At 45.3% G+C, this 19,477-nt stretch overlaps 2 protein-coding genes and 1 pseudogene across 3 annotated transcripts; 1 reads left to right on the plus strand and 2 right to left on the minus strand.

Moving 5' to 3' along the window:
* LOC8076730 lies at nucleotides 490-2,950 on the plus strand (annotated as a pseudogene).
* Nucleotides 3,814-7,208, minus strand: LOC8076731 (beta-glucosidase 31). The gene is made up of 11 exons (XM_002438540.2): nucleotides 6,893-7,208; nucleotides 6,722-6,785; nucleotides 6,573-6,631; nucleotides 6,389-6,464; nucleotides 6,218-6,289; nucleotides 5,977-6,064; nucleotides 5,465-5,845; nucleotides 5,062-5,285; nucleotides 4,893-4,921; nucleotides 4,649-4,757; nucleotides 3,814-4,534 (listed from the first exon to the last, which is right to left on the minus strand). Exons 1-11 carry the CDS (start codon nucleotides 7,076-7,078, stop codon nucleotides 4,194-4,196), a joined length of 1,629 nt encoding a protein of 542 aa, XP_002438585.1. The 5' UTR covers nucleotides 7,079-7,208; the 3' UTR covers nucleotides 3,814-4,193.
* On the minus strand, nucleotides 15,572-18,157 carry LOC8061987 (cytochrome P450 711A1). 2 transcript variants are annotated; one of them, XM_002438541.2, is made up of 5 exons: nucleotides 17,705-18,157; nucleotides 17,398-17,550; nucleotides 16,511-17,306; nucleotides 16,320-16,415; nucleotides 15,572-16,217 (listed from the first exon to the last, which is right to left on the minus strand). In XM_002438541.2, the coding sequence occupies exons 1-5, from the start codon at nucleotides 17,935-17,937 to the stop codon at nucleotides 15,873-15,875; spliced, it is 1,623 nt and encodes a 540-aa protein (XP_002438586.1). In that variant the 5' UTR covers nucleotides 17,938-18,157; the 3' UTR covers nucleotides 15,572-15,872. The 2 variants fall into 2 exon arrangements, with proteins under 2 accessions (XP_002438586.1, XP_021304651.1); XM_021448976.1 differs by having other exon boundaries at nucleotides 16,511-17,303; nucleotides 17,705-18,156.

Here is a 19,477-nt window from a genome sequence, read left to right on the forward strand (position 1 = left end):
GATTCTGCATGGCGGGGCAAAGAAATGTATTAAAGCAACAGCGACAGGAGCAGATTTTGACAATAGATTTGATCCAAGCAAAAAGCAGGCCAGCAACTGCAGAATATCCTAATGAAGTTTGACATGGTCAATGCAACATCTAGACTGGAGTATCAGCTAGACTTTCGTACTTACTTCACACCTAACATATTCATTATTTCATTCAAAGCAGATCAGTATACTACAGTTCTAACCTATACTACAAAGCTTTCTGGCCACTCTAGTGAAACTTCTAAATGAATCTTCCTGAAACTTCGTCACACACAAGGGGAAAATTTTTCTTCTCAACCAAAAGGAAAACATTCATCAAATTTACAAGAAGTTTTTTAATAAGTAAATTTACAAGAAGTTGGCATGGCATTTTCTTTTGAGAGAGGGAGAGAGACTAGGTCCTCCTTGTTGACTCTGAACGTCTAGATGCTTTATTACCAATATTTGGGTGCGAAAGGCCTCTTTTTGAGACAATTACAAGAGAAGTTGGCAACGGCGTCGGGCGTCCCAAGGCGGCTGAGAGAGCCTGAGACTGAGAGCTCCCGGCCGGTAATGGCCCCCCGCCTTCTCCTCCTCGCCACCTTGTCCTTGCTCTTCGTAGCGGCAGCAGGGCAGTGCTCAACGACGGGCAACTACTCCGACGGCAGCCAATACAAGAAGAACCTGGACCAGCTCCTGGCCACGCTCCCCGCGGCGGCCGGCGACAACGGCTGGTTCTACAAGGGCAGCGCCGGGTCCGGGGCCGACGAGGTGTTCGGCCTCATCATGTGCTTCGCGGACCGCAACGAGACGCAGTGCCTCGAGTGCCTCTCCACGTCGTCGGCCGGGATCACGACGGCGTGCCCGGGCAGCCGGAACGCGAACGCGCTGTACGACGCGTGCGTGCTCCGGTACTCGTCCGCGCCGATCCCCGCCACCGCGGACCTCAACGCCGTGTTCGCCGTGTACGAGACCATCGCCGGCGTGCCTGTGACCTCAGAAGCTGTGGCAAAGGCCTGGGTGCCGCTGATGAGCAGCCTCTCGGGCGGCGTCGCCTCCGAGCCGTCGCGGATTTTCAACAGCAGCACGCCCTACTCCGGCACGGGCTCGCAGGAGATGTACGGCCTGGCGCAGTGCACCAGGGACCTCAACGGCAGCCAGTGCTCGACCTGCATCTCCGGCTACGCCAACAGGCTGGGGGATCTGTTTCCCGATAACACGGGAGGCTCCATCAAGGGCTACAGCTGCTACCTGCGCTACCTGGTGGCCCCGATACACATCACTCTGCCGCCGGCGCCGGCGCCGGCGCCGGAACCACCTACGTCTTCGCCGCCAACTCCAGGTAAACATCTTCTTCCAGGCTGCGCCTTCCTTTATCGTCATCGATTGATGCAATGTTAAAACGTTTTTGCATCTCCCCACAGAATCATCAAAGACAGGGATCGTGATTGGCGCGTCTGTCGGCTCCGTCTCGATCTTGATCATACTGGGAATAATCTTCTCCATATGCTTCCTTCGCCGGCGGCGACGGAGGAGACAGGCCAGAATCCTCGAGGAAGCGAGGGAGCAAGAGCTGGGAGGAGGGTTCTTTGACGAAGAGCCGGAGATGGAGGACGAGTTCGAGAGAGGGACCGGGCCAAAGCGGTTTCGCTACGGCGAGCTCTCCATTGCCACCGACAACTTCTCAGACACACGGAAGCTCGGGGAAGGGGGTTTCGGATCAGTGTATAGAGGATTCCTCAAGGAGATAGATCTTCACGTCGCCATCAAGAGAGTGTCCAAGGGCTCGAAGCAGGGGAGGAAAGACCGAAAGAGTACGCCTCGGAGGTGAGGATCATCAGCCGACTCAGGCACCGAAACCTGGTGCAGCTCATCGGCTGGTGCCATGGCGGCACCGAGCTCCTCCTCGTCTACGAGCTGATGCCCAACGGCAGCCTCGACAAGCACCTTTACACTGCCGGCGGCGACGGCGACACGGAGGACACGCTGCTGCCATGGCAGCTCCGGCACGAGATCGTGCTGGGCCTGGGGTCGGCGCTGCTCTACCTGCACGAGGAGTGGGAGCAGTGCGTGGTGCACAGGGACATCAAGCCGAGCAATGTGATGCTGGACGCGTCGTTCCACGCCAAGCTCGGCGACTTCGGGCTCGCAAGACTCGTCGACCACGGCCGGGGCTCTCACACCACGGTGCTCGCCGGGACCATGGGGTACATGGACCCGGAGTGCATGATCACCGGCAGAGCCAACGCCGAGTCGGACGTCTACAGCTTCGGCGTCGTCCTCTTGGAGATCGCCTGTGGCCGACGGCCCCTGGTGCCTCGCCACGGCGGCGAAGACGACGTGATCCACATCGTGCAATGGGCGTGGGAGTACTACAGCAGAGGAGGAGGAGGAGGAGGAGGCATCCTCGACGCCGCTGACGCACGGCTCAAGGGTGAGTTCGACGCCCGTGAGATGGAGACGGTGATGGTCGTCGGGCTCTGGTGCGGCCACCCTGACCGGAGCCTGAGGCCGTCCATCAGGCAGGCCATCAACGTGCTGCGGCTAGAGGCGCCGCTGCCGAGCCTGCCTGCGAGGATGCCGGTGGCGACCTACATGCCGCCGTCTGATGCTTTCTACTACACGTCTTCGGTTGGAACAGGCACAAGCAGCAGCAGCACCGGCACCGGCACCACTCGGTCCAGCACGACGACAGAGACATCTACCCTGCTCAAATGACCACTGATCGGTGCTTCTGCACTCCGACGATTTTGAATGTAAAGGAGACGCCCTGTTTGGTTCCCTTTTTTTTTTATCACTCATTATATCAAATGTTTGAACACCGTATTAAATATATACAAAATTAAAACAACAGTTAGAGAATAATTTATGAGACGATCTTTTAAGACTAATTAGTCTATAATTAAATATTAATTATCAAATAAAACAAAAATGCTATAGTGTCTGATAAAATTTATTACCCCAAACTAAACAACCCCTTGTACAAGGGGTGCGTCGGTTAGTTGTGGGTGTTGTATAAAATTTGGTAACGATATAGATTTTATACATAGAGATATAGTAGCATAGATTACATTGATCCGAACACATTCCCATAAACCATATTTATCCTTGAGCATAGAAATTCATTTTCCAAACCACAGATTACATATTAAGGACCAAATAACAGTTGCTTCTACGGCTCTTTATTGAAAAATAGAATACGTGAGAAATTAAAAAGAGGACAGGAAGGAGGGGGTATGTGTTTTCTTAGATCTTTCATACTTGAGATGATGTTTTGACTCTAAAAAAATGAAATGATATAATTTAGGATAGAGGGAGTATGTGTTTTATTAGAGGTTTCATACACCCTAAATAATGATATATTTTTGGGGTTCGTTTTTGCCTCTCAAAGAAATTGTTTATCTTTACAGTTTGGACTAGCACTAAAAAAGTATATGAAATTACCATGGGTTTGACTTATTATGCAATAATATGCATTTTCTTAGAGGTTTCATACACCCTAAATTTAAATAATGTTATATTTTTGTTTGCCTCTCAAGGAAATTGTTTATCTCGCTAGTTTGGACTAACACAAAAAAAATTGAAATTGCCAGAAAAGTGTTTACCTTAGCATTCAAGAATAAATAATATCTTAGTGGTTTCATACACCCTCAAAACAATGCTACATTTTTAGGGTTCATTTTCGCCCCTCAAGAAATTTGTTCGATTTTGAGATGGTTTTCAATAAGAACACCTGGAAAAATCGAACCAGCAAGCTGGCTGAGTACACGAATACACTTTCCAGACAAGCAAAACCTACATGGCTGAGTACACGAATGCACTTTCCACACAATCAATTGGGTTATATACTCTCTTAGACATCATGTGGAAAAAAAAGTAAGTGTGCACTGTCACGTGCAAAATCTAGCAGGCTCGTTTAAACTTGCCACTAATATCTAGCTGAGGTGATCACAGCCTCCTGCTTATTTACGTGCAACAAAACTGAATTTTTATTCCTCCAATGCAAAGAAGTACAGAACCGATGGCGAAGGCCGCACAGGACGACACGGATGACGATGATCAGTGAAGAAACATCCATCCTTCCTGTGCTTCTTTTCCGGCGACGAATCTATGTATATATTGTACGGGGTATTACGACTCCGGATGTTCCGTGTGGCACGCACGCACACACGTACCGCCGATTTTCACTCCGAATAGGTGGAGCCGTGTCCGTGTCCCAGAGGCGGCGCCGGCGGCGTGAGGTCGCCGCCGCCGCGGCGGAGGAAGCCGGCGTACCATCGCGCGGAGCTCCGAGCGTACCTGGTCCGGTCGTCGGCGGCGAAGTCGACGCCGTAGAGGCCGAAGCGGAACCTGTAGGCGAAGAGATACTCGAACACGTCCATGAACGACCACACGAAGTAGCCGCGCACGTCCGAGCCGTTCTTGACGGAACCCAGCGCCGCCCGGATGTACACCTGCAGGAAATGTGCCCTGAACTCGTCGTCGTACAGGAACGCGCCCGACGGGTCCGGCTCGTGCCCAGCTCCTGAAATGGGCGGCGGTTGGTGGCCATTGGAGAATCATCAGGTCAGGCGAAATAATCATCATCAGACTATGAAATTATGGGAAGAGAGAGTCTGGCATTTTGGCCTCAGCTCACCGTTCTCGTGGATCATCACCGGAGGGTTCCCGTACTGAATCTGCAGGTGTTCCAGCACTTTGTTCAGAGCCCATGGCGCCTCTTTGTTCCGCAGCCCAAGTTGAGGCTCCTGATTGCATTGTTTGCAAGCACACCACAAGAAATTGAAATGTGTTTTTTTTTCAGCTGCCCGCGCGCACAAGCCACAGCGATATGTCTGTCGATCTGGGCAAGAGTTTTAGTAGTGGTTTTTGTGTGAACTCACCTGGTTCCTTACTGTGCTCTCGAACGGTACTGCAAAAATGTAGTTGTTGTACAATTATGAGTAAGAACGAAAGAGACAACTGAAGTCGTCGTCGATTTTTGGCATGAAGAAAGCATGAACACAACTAACAACAAATGCTTGAGTTGTTAATTAATTAGTAATTACGTACGTGTGATGAAGTTGACAGCAGTGTCGCCGTAATAGTCTCTGAGCTCCCGTTTGAGCTGGCCGAGGTCTGCTTCAACCAAGAGTGCGCCGTACTGGTTGATCCCGACGAAGTCGAACGACCCGCGCACCATGGCCGACTCTTGCGCCGTCAACACCGGCAGCCTTGACCCCGCGTTCCTCCTCATCACCGGTGGATAGTCGCCGTGCACCAAGGGATGCATGAACCTTAAAACAACAACACCACCGGCCTAGGGGTAATCAGTTGTTTTGTGATCATTTGCAGTGCAAGCTATCAAATTCAGCTTGTCAGCTACTGCTAGTGTATCTGTATACATCACTGATTTAGAAGTTAGAATATAATTAGCTTCAGAAATACTCGTAGTATATATACAAAATTAATTCACCATCCAAGTGTGAAGTCATTTGCTCTTGCAGCTGCTTGTACGTCCTCAGGCTTGTGCGTGGCCGGCTCATACCAATAGGCCAGCAATGTGAGCCCAATCCGTCCTCCTTGCTCACCCTGGTACTTGCGTCTGTAGAGGGAGACAGCCGACGCGTGGGCGAGCAGGAGGTGGTGGGCGACGACGTACGGCTCCGTCGTGGAGTTGCCGTGGGTGCAGGGGACGCCGGCGAGTCCGAATGGGGCGGAGCAGCGGCGCGGCGGGAGGTAGCCCTGGTCGTAGCCGCCGAGGGGCTCGATGTTGGGCTCGTTCACCGTGATCCAGTGCTTCACCCTGTCGCCAAAGCTCCTGAAGCACACGTCTGCGTATGCCGTGAAATCATCGCTGCATTTTTTTTTTGTTCATTGCTTCACACGGTCAGGTCGGTCTCAGGCTACATATACCTCTGCAAATAATGCAGCTATAGCTAACAGCGGTTCAATTCGTCAGTAGTGGGAAATGGAGCAAGTACTTACATGATTCTAGGACTGAGCAGGCCGTTGTATTCATCTTGAAGAGCTTGGGGAAGATCGAAGTGATAGATGGTCACGTGAGGCTGTATTCCTGCGATGAAAGCGATACGTGTATTCAGAATATCAGGTGCTGTGTGGCGTTACTGACAAAGGAGTGCAGGAAATGAAGACTCTGTATGTATATGAATGAACGAAATGGAGAGCCTAGTAGATCGATGATGATGCAACGAGGTAGCAAAATGACCATATCTGAGGAGTTCGTTTATGAGGCTGTTGTAGTACTCCAACCCCTTTGGGTTCACAGCTCCACGCCCATCTACAACGTACCATCATCAGACATGGCTAAGTACAGTGACAAACAGAAAATATGATCCTGTCCTGTGTCTAGCACTAGCAGTCTAGCACTACTTGGTACCTGGAATAAGCCTTGACCAGGCAATTGAGAACCTGTACGCGTCCAACCCCATGTCATGCATTAGCTTCACATCTTCCTGAAATTGCAAATATGCATATGCATCAGATTCAGTTTGCTGTGTCATCAGGGTTGATCCTGGAAACGGAAATTAATTAAAAAGGAAAGAAGATGCTAGATGACAGGCCTTGTAATGGTGATACTGATCCGCAGCCACATCTCCAGTCGCATGGTCAATCGAATAGCCTACACAGTGGAAGCACAAAAAACGGAACGAAGTTGGGAGCAGGTTGAGAGCCAATTCATACACAAGTAGCTAGATGAATGGTAGCTAACCACTGTGCGTGTATGTGTCCCAGATGCTGGGCTTCTTCCCGTCCTCTGCCCATGCGCCTTCAACCTGCAGAAACAAGAAGATTGATTTCCATTTCAACACCACCTCTGCCATCACTCACTTCCCATTGGCAGGAACAAACAAAGATAGAGCAGTACTCCTACTACTCCTACCTGGTAAGCCGATGCGCCGGCGCCGAAGACGAAGCCCTCCGGGAAATCACCCCTGGTAATCGCCGCCGCCGCCGCCGCCGACGAGACGTGCGTCGACGGCAGCAGGGCAGCAAGGAGGAGGAGGAGCAGAGAAACCGAGAGCACACGCGGGCAACAACCATTGCCACGCGGTGTCAGCTCCACCATCGCCGGCGGCGTATTGTCCGACAACCCGCACCCTGCTTGCTGCTTGCTTTGCTTCTTCCCCTCTCTTGATCGGCGCCTAGCTTCGTCTCCCCCAGCACAGCAGAGGAGAGGGCCGCCAGGCTTAAGTGCGCTGCCACAAGGCCGTCCACTTACCGACACGTTTCGCTTTCAAGCTGCCACCTTAGGCCCTGTTTATTTTCCCACCCAAAATTTTTTCGTCCATCCCATCGAATCTTTGGACACATGCATGGAACATTAAATGTACATAAAAAAATAAACTAATTACACAGTTTTATTGAAAAATATGAGACGAATCTTTTAAACCTAGTTACTCCATAATTAGCCTTAAGTGCTACAGTAATTCACATATGCTAATGATAGATTAATTATGTTTTATAGATTTGTCTTGTAGTTTCCTGATGAGCTATGTAATTTGTTTTTTTATTAGTTTTTAAAAATCTCTTCCGACATCCTTCCGACACATTCGATGTGACATAAAAAAATTTTCATATCCAATGGCCTTACGCGCGGATCGACCAGAGTCATCGCCCACGCCCCTCTTCACTGACACCGTACCATACCCGTCTAGAAAAAGTGCTCCCTGTTGCATTGACACGGGTCCCAGGGATATGGATTTTCTAATCTGCCCTGATCTCGGACGAAAAAAACAAATAAACAATACTTTTTATCATAAGTTATGATCAACTAGGCCTTGTTTAGTTCCAAAAAATTTCAAGATTCCCCGTCACATCGAATCTTGTGGCATATGCATGGAGTATTAAATGTAGACAAAACCAAATACTGATTACACAGTTTGCCTGTAATTCGCGAGCTGAATCTTTTGAGTCTAGTTAGTCCATAATTGGATAATATTTGTCATAAACAAACGAAAATGCTACAGTAGTCAAAACCAAAATTTTTCTCAACTGAACAAGGCCTAAACAAATATATCAACGTGGACAGCAAACGTCTGGTGAAAACGCTAGCACAAGTTGCAGAAGCTAATGTTTTCTCCTTCCTTCGTTTCAAACATGTTTATAATATTATTAGTACAATTTAAAACTAATTAATCTGTAAAGAGTCATAGCTGAAAATATTATTTAGACCTTGTTTAAATAATCCTAAAATTTTTAAAAAAATAAAATTCTTCGGCACATCAAATTTTACAGTACATACATAAAAACACTAAATAAAAATAAAAATAAAAATTAATTACACAGTTTATATTTACAAGATGAATCTTTTGAGTCTACTTAGTTTATAATTAGATAATAATTATTAAAAACAAACGAATGCTATAGTATCAAAATTTAAAAAAAAAATTATAACTAAATAAGGTCTTATTAATTTATTATGAAAAAACATTACTAAATAGCCGGCGAATAAACAGCTTGAGTCGTCTCAACTCAGTTACAAGAATCATGACCGGCAACCCGTACGGCACGCTGCTTTCTTGCTAGTTGCTTCTCCTCGTCCCCGTCCCTGGTCAGCTACCTTTCGTCCCCCCCAGGCCCCCCAGCAGATTTTGAAGTCTGCGTGTGAGGCTATGCCGCACGCAACGGCACGTCACGTACCAACACGTCTCGCTTTCAGGCCGCCACCCGCCCCGCCAGCTTGCGACTTGCGGCCATCTTATGTGACTCAGCGTCATCGTGCCTCCTTTATTTAGTTGGCAAAAATTTTAAGTATTTTTTTTGTTTCTGATAAATATTATCCAATCATAAACTACTTAGAATCAAAAGATTCATCTTGTGATTTACAGACAAACTGTATAATTAGTTTTTATTTTCGTCTAAATTTAATACTCTATGCATGTACCGTAAAATTCGATGTGACGGAGAATCTTAATTTTTTTTTAAAACCAAACAATGCCCGACGAAATGACACTGTCTAGAAAAAGTGCACCCTTTGCATTCACACGCGTCACACGATGATAGGGACATGAATTTCGTAGTCTGCCATGCTCTCCGACGAACGGCTAGACATAACTTTAGCCCTTTCCAAAGAATTTTTAAAAACAAATTCATATCTTTGTCACATCGAATTTTACGGCACATGTATAAAACATTAAATATAAATAAAAAAACTAATTATACAATTTATCTGTAATTTGTAAGACAAATTTTTTGAACCTAATTAATATATGATTGGACAATATTTGTCAAATATACTCTCCATCTCAAATTGTAAGTCATTCCAAGAATCTTGGAGTCAAAACATTTTCATGTTTAACCAAATTTATAGAGAAAAATACTAAGATTTGTAACGTAAAGTGAGTATATTATAAAAATATAATTAAGGAATAATCTAATGATACTTAGTTGGTATAATAATAATAATTATTTTATCATATAAATTTGGTCAAACTTAAAAAATTTTGACTCTCCAAGATTCTTGAAATGACTTATAATTTGGGATGGAGGGAGTACAAACAAAAGTACTACAGTGTTTATTTTGCAAAAAAATTTGGAACTAAATAAGGCCAATGCTCTTTTTCTACTTTCTCCCTTTCCAAAATAAATGTATGTAATTTATTATTAACATTAATTTTAGTATCAAAGTTCTAGAAATACACTTATCTTTGGAACACTTCATTTCAAACTAGTATATTTGTATGTGCTAACACTACGGTTATATTAAGTTCAAAATCAATTTTGTCAAATTTAAAATATCTCATTAAGATTTAATCAAAAACATATTTTTGTAGCTCCAAAGAATTAAAGAACGCGCGTTCAAAAGGAATAGATCCACTTTTTGTCACAAAAGTTGAAATTCAATCTGGTTTTATAAAAATTCATATAAAATGAAAACATCACTAAATTTATTATTCTCATTTTTTTAAGTTGAGGGAATTCCAACTATTAAAATAAAAGACACCTTTGGGATATGAATGCAATCTCATATTTTTTTAGCAATGGAAATACAATTTTTTTTATGAGTTCTCATGCTTTGCACTATATATTTCCTTCCCCACCTGCTTGTAGAGAAGACATTGTCCTTGTACATTGCAAATAAGATTGCAAAAGATCAATATGTATGTACAACAACCCAATGTACTAGCAACAACAATTTTAACCATGACACCAGACCACATGCATACAAAAGGTTCCGTCGCTATACTCTTTATTCATTCTTAAACACATAATCTAGATGTCGCCTCTTAATCAAGCAATGAACCAGATATGATCTCATAGTTATGATCATCATCACATTATAATGGCCCCATGTTTCTAAAAAGTAGCTCTGCTGCAGCATGAACATTTTCCTCGTAGCGGCCAAGGCTCATATGTTCTCTAATGTCAAAGAAACCCATTTCTTCGAGCTTCACTAATTGTGTTGCATACAGTTCTTCTAGTGGCAGTGCAAAATTTGACATTATTTTGTTGATGAGAAGACTTCAAAAAAATCATCCAGAGAAAAGCTTCAAGAGATCATACAGTAATTTGTCTGTCCAATATCCCACCCTAAATCAGTAAAATTGCATAGGCATAGTTAATAAAAAGCTGAAGATATTTTTAATGTCATTGGTAGCAAAGACAAATAGATCAACAAATGTGCACCATAAGAAAAAAATAGAAACATTGAAATACAAAAGTGGACTGAAGACGAAGAAAGCACCCCCGCCACCTTGGTGAGGGAAGCATGGTATGTTAATGCACAATAGAAAAATAATATCTCTGCCAACTTTTCTGTACGTAGGATTGGAAAAGATTGCCCCCCACCTTGGTGAGGGAAGCATGGTATGTTAATGCACAATAGAAAAATAATATCTCTACCAACTTTGTATTTCTCTGTATGCAGGATTGGAAAAGATTGCCTCATCAGTAAGCTTCAGTTGAATAAGATTCTTCGCATATGAATATATTTCTTCAAAAATTTGACAATTAGCCTCTCTTGCTTGACTTTCTTGCCTCTTCTTCTATCCTGACCATTAAACCTGATAGTAGGCTGAGATCCAAACCAAACTCACACCAATCCAAAACATATATATGTGAAAGTCAAATCCAAACCAAATTAGACCATGACTTCAATCATCCACACCAAACCATACCACTTATGCGCTAGACCCATTAAAATACATTTCCAACCCACCATATCACCGGCACCTCATGCTATTGTTTATATTTAGCCATAAACAAAAGCAAAAAATAAATAGATAGAATAAAAATTCATTGTAAACTCTATTATTTACAGCCAAACCAGTTCAGCCTATTTTAATAGGGCCCAAACCAAACTGGCCCAACAACCTTTTCAGCCTGTTTCAATCCAAACCAATATAGCCTAAAAGTAAAACCAAACAAAAAAAACTCGGTTTTAACCCAAACCATTGTCAGGTTTACTGACCATGGAGCATGTTATCATGCTTAACAAAAAAATGGTTGTTGAGTTGTACTTTACTGTCTTTTTCTGGATTGTTACTCGGTTTATCATCGGATTGCCCTTAAGGAAGAAGATCAATCAAAGACTTCATTTATAGGGGCTTATTATTGTGATACCACCATGTCTTTTGGGTTGAAGAACGATGGCTCTACTTACCAGCGTGCTATCCAAGATTGCTTGAGTTCCTAGATTGGGCGCAATGTAGAAGCTTGCGTGGACAACGTGATTATCAATACCCAAAGTCCCGAGACCTTGTTTGAAAACCTGACTGAGACTTTGAAAATTTGTACAAATTTTGATGGAAACTTAACCCGACTAAGTGTACATTCCATGTGGTGTGAGGGCAGTTACTCGCTTCGTCATAAGCCATCATGGGATTGAAGCCAGTCCCAAGCAGATCCAGTCAATCACGCTGTACATTTTAGGCCCTGTTTAGTTCCTTATAAAAAAAAATTCATCCATCCCATCGAACCTTTCAACACATGCATGGAACATTAAATATAGATAAAAAAATAAACTAATTACACAGTTTGGTTGAAAATCGCGAGACGAATCTTTTAAACCTAGTTAGTCCATAATTAGCCTTAAGTGCTACAGTAACCCACATGTGCTAATGACAGATTAATTATAGTTAATAGATTTGTCTTGCAGTTTCCTGGCGAGCTATGTAATTTATTTTTTTATTAGTTTCTAAAAACCCCTCTCGACATCCTTCCGACATATACGATGTGACACCCAAAATTTTTTTATCTCCAATCTAAACAGGCCTACAAGGATGTGTAAGGCCGTGTTTAGTTGCTGAAGGAAAAAATTTTGCAACACTGTAGCACCCTCGTTTGTTTGTGGTAATTATTGTCCAACCATGGACTAACTAGGCTCAAAAGATTTATCTCGTAAATTCTAACCAAACTGTGTAATTAGTTTTTATTTTCGTCTATATTTAATACTCCATACATGCGTCTAAAGATTCGATATGACGGGAAATCTTGAAAAATTTTGAGTTTTGGGGTACCACAAATTGGCCGGTGCTTGTTTTTAAGCACTAAAAGTACCGATGTTTGTGGAAATGTGAAATCACAAATGTGGCTATTTGACTATTTCTCTCTATTCTCATCCGCATAAACAATTCTCATAACATGATACCTATAAGTGTTTATCGAAATTAGCCCCTGAACATTCTAGTATTGTGGTTTTGCCCCTCTCAGAGGCTGCTACGTCGGCGGCCGGCTCTGATCAGAAGGTGCCGTGCAGCATAGGCCGAACTCTCTGAGCGGTCCAGACAGATCGACAGAACCGGGTTCTGATGGAACGCCGAGAAGACGTGAAGTGCACGGCTCCTCCCACTCTTAGGTCTTGTTTAGTTCAAAAAATTTTATAAAAAATTTTAGATTCTCCGTGGTATCGAATCTTGCGACGTATGCATAAAACATTAAATATAGATAAAAATAATAACTAATTATATAGTTTATTTATAATTTGATAGACAAATCTTTTAAACCTAATTAGGTCATAATTGGATAATATTTATCAACTATAAACAAAAATGCTACGGTATCTATTTTGCAAAAAAAATTAGAACTAAACAAGGCCTTAGGCCATTAGTTTCTAAAAAAATTGCATATTTTTCAGATTACTCGTCACATCGAATCTTGCAGCACATATATAGAGTATTAAATATAGATAAAAATTAATTAATTACATAGTTTGTTTGTAATTTGCGTGATGAATCTTTTCAGCCTAATTAGTATATGATTGGACAATATTTGTCAAATACAAACGAAAATACTAGGCCTTGTTTAGTTCCCAAAATATTTTGCAAAATTTTTCATATTCCCCATCACATCGAATCTTGCGGAACACTAAATATAGATAAAAGAAATAACTAATTATACAGTTTATCTGTAATTTGTGAGATGAATCTTTTGAGCCTAGTTAGTCCATAATTGGACAATATTTGTCAAATACAAACGAAAGTGCTACTATTTCTATTTTGTAAAAAAAATAAAAGTAAACAAGGCCCTAGAGTGTACATTTTGCTAAAATTTTGGAACTAAACAAGGCCTTATCTGCCAATACTAGTCCTGCAACTATGCAAGCGAGAAACAGAAACAATATATGGGCTTGTTTAGTTCCCAGAAAATTTTGCAAAATTTTTCACATTCCCCGTCACATCAAATCTTTAGACGCATGCATGAAGTATTAAATATAGATGAAAATAAAAACTAATTGCACAGTTTGGTCGAAATTGACGAGACGAATCGTTTGAGCCTAGTTAGTCTATAATTGGATAATATTTGTCAAATACAAACGAAAGTGCTACAGTGTCGATTTCCCAAAATTTTTCGGAACTGTTTAGTTCTCAAAATTTTTTGGGCTGGGATATTGTTGCAGTTTCGTTTTATTGGACAAACATTATCTAGTCATAGAGTAACTAGGCTCAAAAGATTCATCCCGCAATTTACAGGCAAATTGTGCAATTAGTTTTTATTTTTAATGTTTGTGCTGCAAGATTCGATGTGACGGGAAATCTTGAAAATTTTTGGGTTTTTGGAGGGAACTAAACAAGGCCCTCAAGGAGAGAGAGACACCACGCGAGCGAGCGAGCGAGCGAGAAAGAGAGGAGAGGAAGAGCGTGCAACAAGATGCAGTCCGCGCTGCACTGGGCCACTCGGCGCGCGGTGGGCACTAGGCAGCAGCAGGCTAACTTAAGCCTGTCTCTAACAAGTCAAGACCTGTTTGTTTGGTTATGTGTGTTGCTGAGCCTGTCTAGGATAAATTTGTGTTTGGTTGGTTGGCTTAGTTTGTATATAGTCACGTCTTTTGAATTGGTGAATTTATCCTATTTGAGACATTTTGTAGAATAACTGGTGGGCATATTCATATGTTCCCCTTCTGCTACACCTATCCCTGCTCCTCGCCGCGCGGGGGCTCCCCGTCCACTTCGCCGCACCTCTGGGACCCACTCGTCGACACTCTCGTCATCTTCACCAAAACTCTATAGCAGGAGGAAGAAGCGGAGGCGAAGCCCCCAGCTCCACCCGCCCGCTACCATAGCGCTGCATAGCATCACCGCGCGGAGGAGAACCATTCTCCCCGCCATCCGTGCCTTCTCCTCCTCTTACCCGTCGTTTCGTCCGCCACCACTTCCGACGTACGACCACGAAGCCGCCTAGTCCCCATCCTCCTCTTCTTCCCCAAACCTCGGCGTGCCGCGAAACCCGGCGTCCTCGACCTTCTAGGACATCAGAGATCGTCTCCGCACGTCTCCCACATCGCCCTCTCCGTGCTGGATCCCAACAAACCTGCCCCGTCCCAACCCCACGTGCGGCGCTCCTCCTTCGCAACGGCCCCCTAAAGACATCCGCCGGATGATCCAGAACTTCCGTTCAACCGGCGGCGTGCCTTCCACCTCCTCTACAAGAGCCAGAGCCTAGCTCAGTTGGGAAGCCTGATTTGGGCTTTCAAAGCTGGTCAGGCTATCTCTATACGGCTGGCCCAAGTTGGCCTACCCCAAGTCTTATTCAACAAACCAAATACCTATTTTTTTGGCCCAAGTGAGCCCTGGCCACGTGTGAACTCCAACCAACCACACCCTATGTTGGGCCGCACTGCACAAACTATGCTGCATAACCTGTTGTGCTAACTGATGGCTTCTCTTCCACATGCGTCAATATCTGGTCTGCAGGTCGCCTTTTCTCATTGTTTGACGTTGCAATTTGTAGTTTCCCATCTGTCAAGTCTCTCCATAATTTCCCTTGACGTTGGCCTTTCTTCTCGGTTAGATTTGATGCAGCCTAGCCCGATTTCAAGACAGACATTTTCTGTTTCTGATGGTGCTCCTCCCAACCTGTTTCTCCAATTGTCAATTACCTGCAGAATTAGCATGTAGAGCATGACACTATGAAAAATCAAATGTAAAGAGACCTACTGTATGTCCATGAGTCCATCCAAAGGACACCATCTGTGTACAAACTGTGAAATAATAGACACAATTTCTTACACTATCTACAAACTCCTGACAGCTAGGAAGTTGGAGAGCTGAAACTGAAAATGTCGACCTTGGTCCCAGTTATGATCTCTATGATTATTACTCCAAAATTGTATATGTCTGCCTTAGCTGTGACTATTCGTCGAATTAAATATTCATGTGCCATGTAACCACTGCATATATCAACAAGAAAATATGCCCTGACTCTTGAGTTGAGAGAACTACAAATAGCTAGGTTACAAAAGGACGATGCACACGTTTGAGTTTTGTTATCTTCAAAGAGTTTCAACTAGCTGCAAGCACTGGAACATTCTTTACACCTAATCCACGAAACTATTTTCGAGAGATCAGTTTCCACGAAACTAGTCGTCCAAGTGACCACTACTACACCCTCGACTTGCCGTTACCATCCGTCCGTACACGATACTACGACATGGCAGCGCACCGCTCAACTGCGACGAGTTTGACGCCGTTCTTGAAGTTGAGCACGATCCCGAACTGGAGCTCCGGCGGCGACTCCATCTGCGGCGACCGCCGGAAGAGGAAGCGCTGGTACAGGTGCACCATGGACAGCTTCAGCTCCTGCAGCGCGAACCGCTGCCCCACGCACGCCCGCGGGCCGATGCCGAAGGGGATGTGCGCGCACGGGTGCCGCCCGCGCTGCTCCTCGCTCGCCGGGTCGAACCGCTCCGGCCGGAACGCGCCGGGGTCCGGGAAGAAGCTGGCGGCGTCGCGGGACAGCACGCCCGGCGCCATCCACAGCCACGTGCCCTGGCGCGCGGTGAACACCATGCGTGAACATCAGGACCAACACCATGCCAATGCCAATGCCCAGCGCGTAGTGGTGGTGAGATGAGATGTGTCCGTCCGTACCTTTGGGAGCTCGTGGCCTCCGAGCTCTGTTCGTCGAGACGTCACCCTGGCGATCAATGGCGAGACTGTGTAGAATCTCATGGCCTCCATTATGACCTGCAAAGATGCGAATGCAAGTTTACGTTCGCGCCCGTCCGTCGTCCTACTCCTACACGTGACGACGACGCTGCGTCGTCGTGTCAGTCACTTGCCTGATCAAGGTAGGGGAACCGGTGGTGCAGGTCGTCGGCGGTCGGCACGGCGCCGCGCGGCCCGAAACCGTCGACCTCAGCCAGTAGCTTGGCCTCTACCTCCGGGTGGCCGGCGACGAGGTACACTGCGGACGAGAGCGTGAACGCCGTGGTGGCCGACCCGGCGAGGAGGTGCTCGTAGGTGAGCGCGCTGACGTGGTCCGGCGTGAGCAGCTCCCGGAGCGCGGCGCTGCGGTCCCGGGCGTCGAGCACCGCTGACAGGAAGTCCTTCGTCCTCGCTTCGCCGTGGCGGCGGCGCTCGCGCGCCCGCGCCCGCGCCGCCACGACCTCGTCCACCCGCGCGCGGAGCCGCGCGTTGGTCCGCGCGACCTTCCAGTCGGCCGTCCCCGGGACACGGCTCAGCAGCCGGCGTACCGGGCCCTGCAGCGCGGGCGCGACGAGGCCGAGCGCGACGGAGAGCGGCGCGGACAGGTCCATCTTCAGGGAGGTCGTGGAGTGGACGTGCTCTCTGATGAACTCCGCGGCCTCGCCGCCGGGATCACCGCTCGCCGTGAGGCCGAAATCCACGCCGAACGCCGCCTGCCCGATGATGTCCGTGGCCAGCTTGAGCGAGAGGTCGGAGAAGTCGACGTCGACGTCGACGTCGCCGTCGCCGTTCTGCTGGACACCCGGCGCCAGTATGGCGTCCGCGGCGCGCTCGATGCAGCGCTGCATGGTGGGGACGAGGCCGGCGAGGTGCGATGGCTGGTACAGCGAGATGATCGTGTTCCTCATCGCCGACCACCGTTCGTCCCTGCTGAGATCGCAATGCTATACATATAGTCTTGAATTCTTGATTTGATGATACAAGTGTGGCGAGACGAAGACGAAGCAACAGTCAGAGTCACCTGGTGAAGAAGAGACCCTTCTGGTGGAGAGGGGAGCCGGCGATCGGCGCCGGCAAGCTCCTGTTGGGGATGAGCTTGAACTGTCTGACGCCAACCTCCCTGCAGAGCTCCGGGTCAGCGACGATCACCAGAGGCTGCCTCCCCAAATGGAACCTGAGCAGCCATGGATAAACCTCATTCGCACACACGAAGGCTACTTCCAGACAGATGAAAACAAACTGAAATCTAGGAGAAGTGCTGAAAAAGAGCACTCGATTAATTCTGCAAGATCAAGCACACGATCGAAATCGTTGTGGCCTTTTGCCACCTGAAGATGGGGCCATATTTCTTGGCGAGGAGGCCGAAGATGTCAGGCCCGTGCCGGGCGAGCAGAGGGAGGTGCCCCACGACAGGCAACGCCGGCGGCCCCGGCACGCCCCTGACCGCCCACTGTGGCGCGTAGAAGTAGAGCAGGAAGAAGACGGCGACGGCGCAGGACGCCGCCGTGGTGACGTACGGCAACCATGTCTCCGCCGTTCCTGCGGCGCCTGCCATCTCCATTGATCCCAGCTTCTTCGTCCTAGGTGCTGTGCTCTTTCTCTCCGCAAGATTCAGAGCTTGTCCCCTGGGATTGCAGGATGTTTGAAGGGCTCATTCGCTGCCCTTGATAGTGCTTGCGACGTTTGCAGTAAACAAAGACATGAGTGGAACCCGGTGTGTCGAGCACATTCCTCCGATCCAAGCAGGGAAAGGGGATGGCACAAAAGTTTTTTTTTTCAAGTTGTCAAAGAAAAATGATCACAGAAGCTGGTCAAGCTAAGAATTATGGCATCGGCATCTGCTTTTGGAAGAATACATTACACATAAATTTCAGTGTACCATCACATCGAATCTTATAGCGCATGCATTGAGCATTAAATATAAATAAAAATAAAAACTAATTGCACAGTTTACCTGTAATTTGCGAGACGAATCTTATGAGCCTAGTTACTTTATAGTTGGACAATATTTGTCAAATACAAACGAAAATGCTACAGTAGCACTTCCCAAAAAATTTTGGCAACTAAACAAGGCCTGAGATTCTTGTGAGTGTGGTTTGAGTTGAGTCGAGCAATTAGAGCATGTTTGATGGATCAAGTTCCACTCCCTAATTCTTAGCTACAACTCTCTAATTCTTTGATGGAGTGATTTTGGTAGGAACGGAATGGGGACCAAGTGTGAAGTGATTCTGGAGTGATTCAATTGAATAGGAAGCAATTTGGAGCGAGTTTTTTTTAACTCTTAGCTTAGTCTAAATTGAGAAGTGATTCTTATGTGATACCCACCAGAATATGTGACATTTTTTCTACTTGGCTGAGGAGGAATGATTCTCATATACTCGTTCCAAAATAATTATCATTCTCGCTTCCCGAGAAATAATTTTGATTAAACATATATTAAAAATTATTAATACTTGTAGTACATAATTAGTATCATCGGAAAGATTTTTAAATCTAGTTTTTTAATAAATTTATTTAGAGATACAAATGTTGCATGTATTTTCTGTAAATCTATTCAAACTTACGACACAAAAACTCAAAACAACAATTATTTTGGGACAGAGGGAGTAGTGTTGTAGAAAGGTTTGTACCACCTGTATAATTATAATGAAAAACTGTCGGACTTGATCTTTGGCTGTAGACCACAATGCGTCTCCTCAACAATAAGGGTGTAGGCACGGCTTGATTGAGTGGCCGAATCAAAAGTTAAATTTTTGTATCCTCGTGATAAAAGGAACATCATGATTTTAGAAAAAAATATGAAACTAGTTTTATATTTCTAAGTTAAAACAATTTTTCTAATATTGAATAAGGTTTTACTATTTCTAAAATACATATTTATTCTAGAAAAAAGTGTTTGGATATTTATTTTAAAAATATTTATAGAATTCTTTTTATAAAGTCTAATTGACTTTTTTGAACTATCGTAAAAGTTGTACATGTCGCCATATTAGCCAAAATTATTTTCAAAATTGCATAGGAAGGTAAATCAGACAGTCTTAAGAGTTGTAGAATATACAAATCTATTTTCTATACTCAACTCATACCAAATTATAAGATGT

The sequence above is a fragment of the Sorghum bicolor genome, chromosome 10, assembly GCF_000003195.3.
Source record: "Sorghum bicolor cultivar BTx623 chromosome 10, Sorghum_bicolor_NCBIv3, whole genome shotgun sequence".
NCBI classification, from domain to species: Eukaryota; Viridiplantae; Streptophyta; class Magnoliopsida; order Poales; family Poaceae; genus Sorghum; species Sorghum bicolor.

What these genes read in the sequence shown, in the direction of transcription:
- LOC8076731 (XM_002438540.2), bottom strand. Translation starts at nt 7,078, where the DNA reads ATGGTGGAGCTGACACCGCGTGGCAATGGTTGTTGCCCGCGTGTGCTC. An exon ending in CTGGTCAAGGCTTATTCCAG is followed by an intron (nt 6,290 to 6,388) that starts GTACCAAGTAGT and finishes GGTACGTTGTAG; the next exon opens with ATGGGCGTGGAGCTGTGAAC. An exon ending in CTGCTCAGTCCTAGAATCAT is followed by an intron (nt 5,846 to 5,976) that starts GTAAGTACTTGC and finishes AAAAAAATGCAG; the next exon opens with CGATGATTTCACGGCATACG.
- LOC8061987 (XM_002438541.2), bottom strand. Translation starts at nt 17,937, where the DNA reads ATGGAGATGGCAGGCGCCGCAGGAACGGCGGAGACATGGTTGCCGTAC. An exon ending in AAATATGGCCCCATCTTCAG is followed by an intron (nt 17,551 to 17,704) that starts GTGGCAAAAGGC and finishes ATGGCTGCTCAG; the next exon opens with GTTCCATTTGGGGAGGCAGC. An exon ending in AAGGGTCTCTTCTTCACCAG is followed by an intron (nt 17,307 to 17,397) that starts GTGACTCTGACT and finishes TTGCGATCTCAG; the next exon opens with CAGGGACGAACGGTGGTCGG.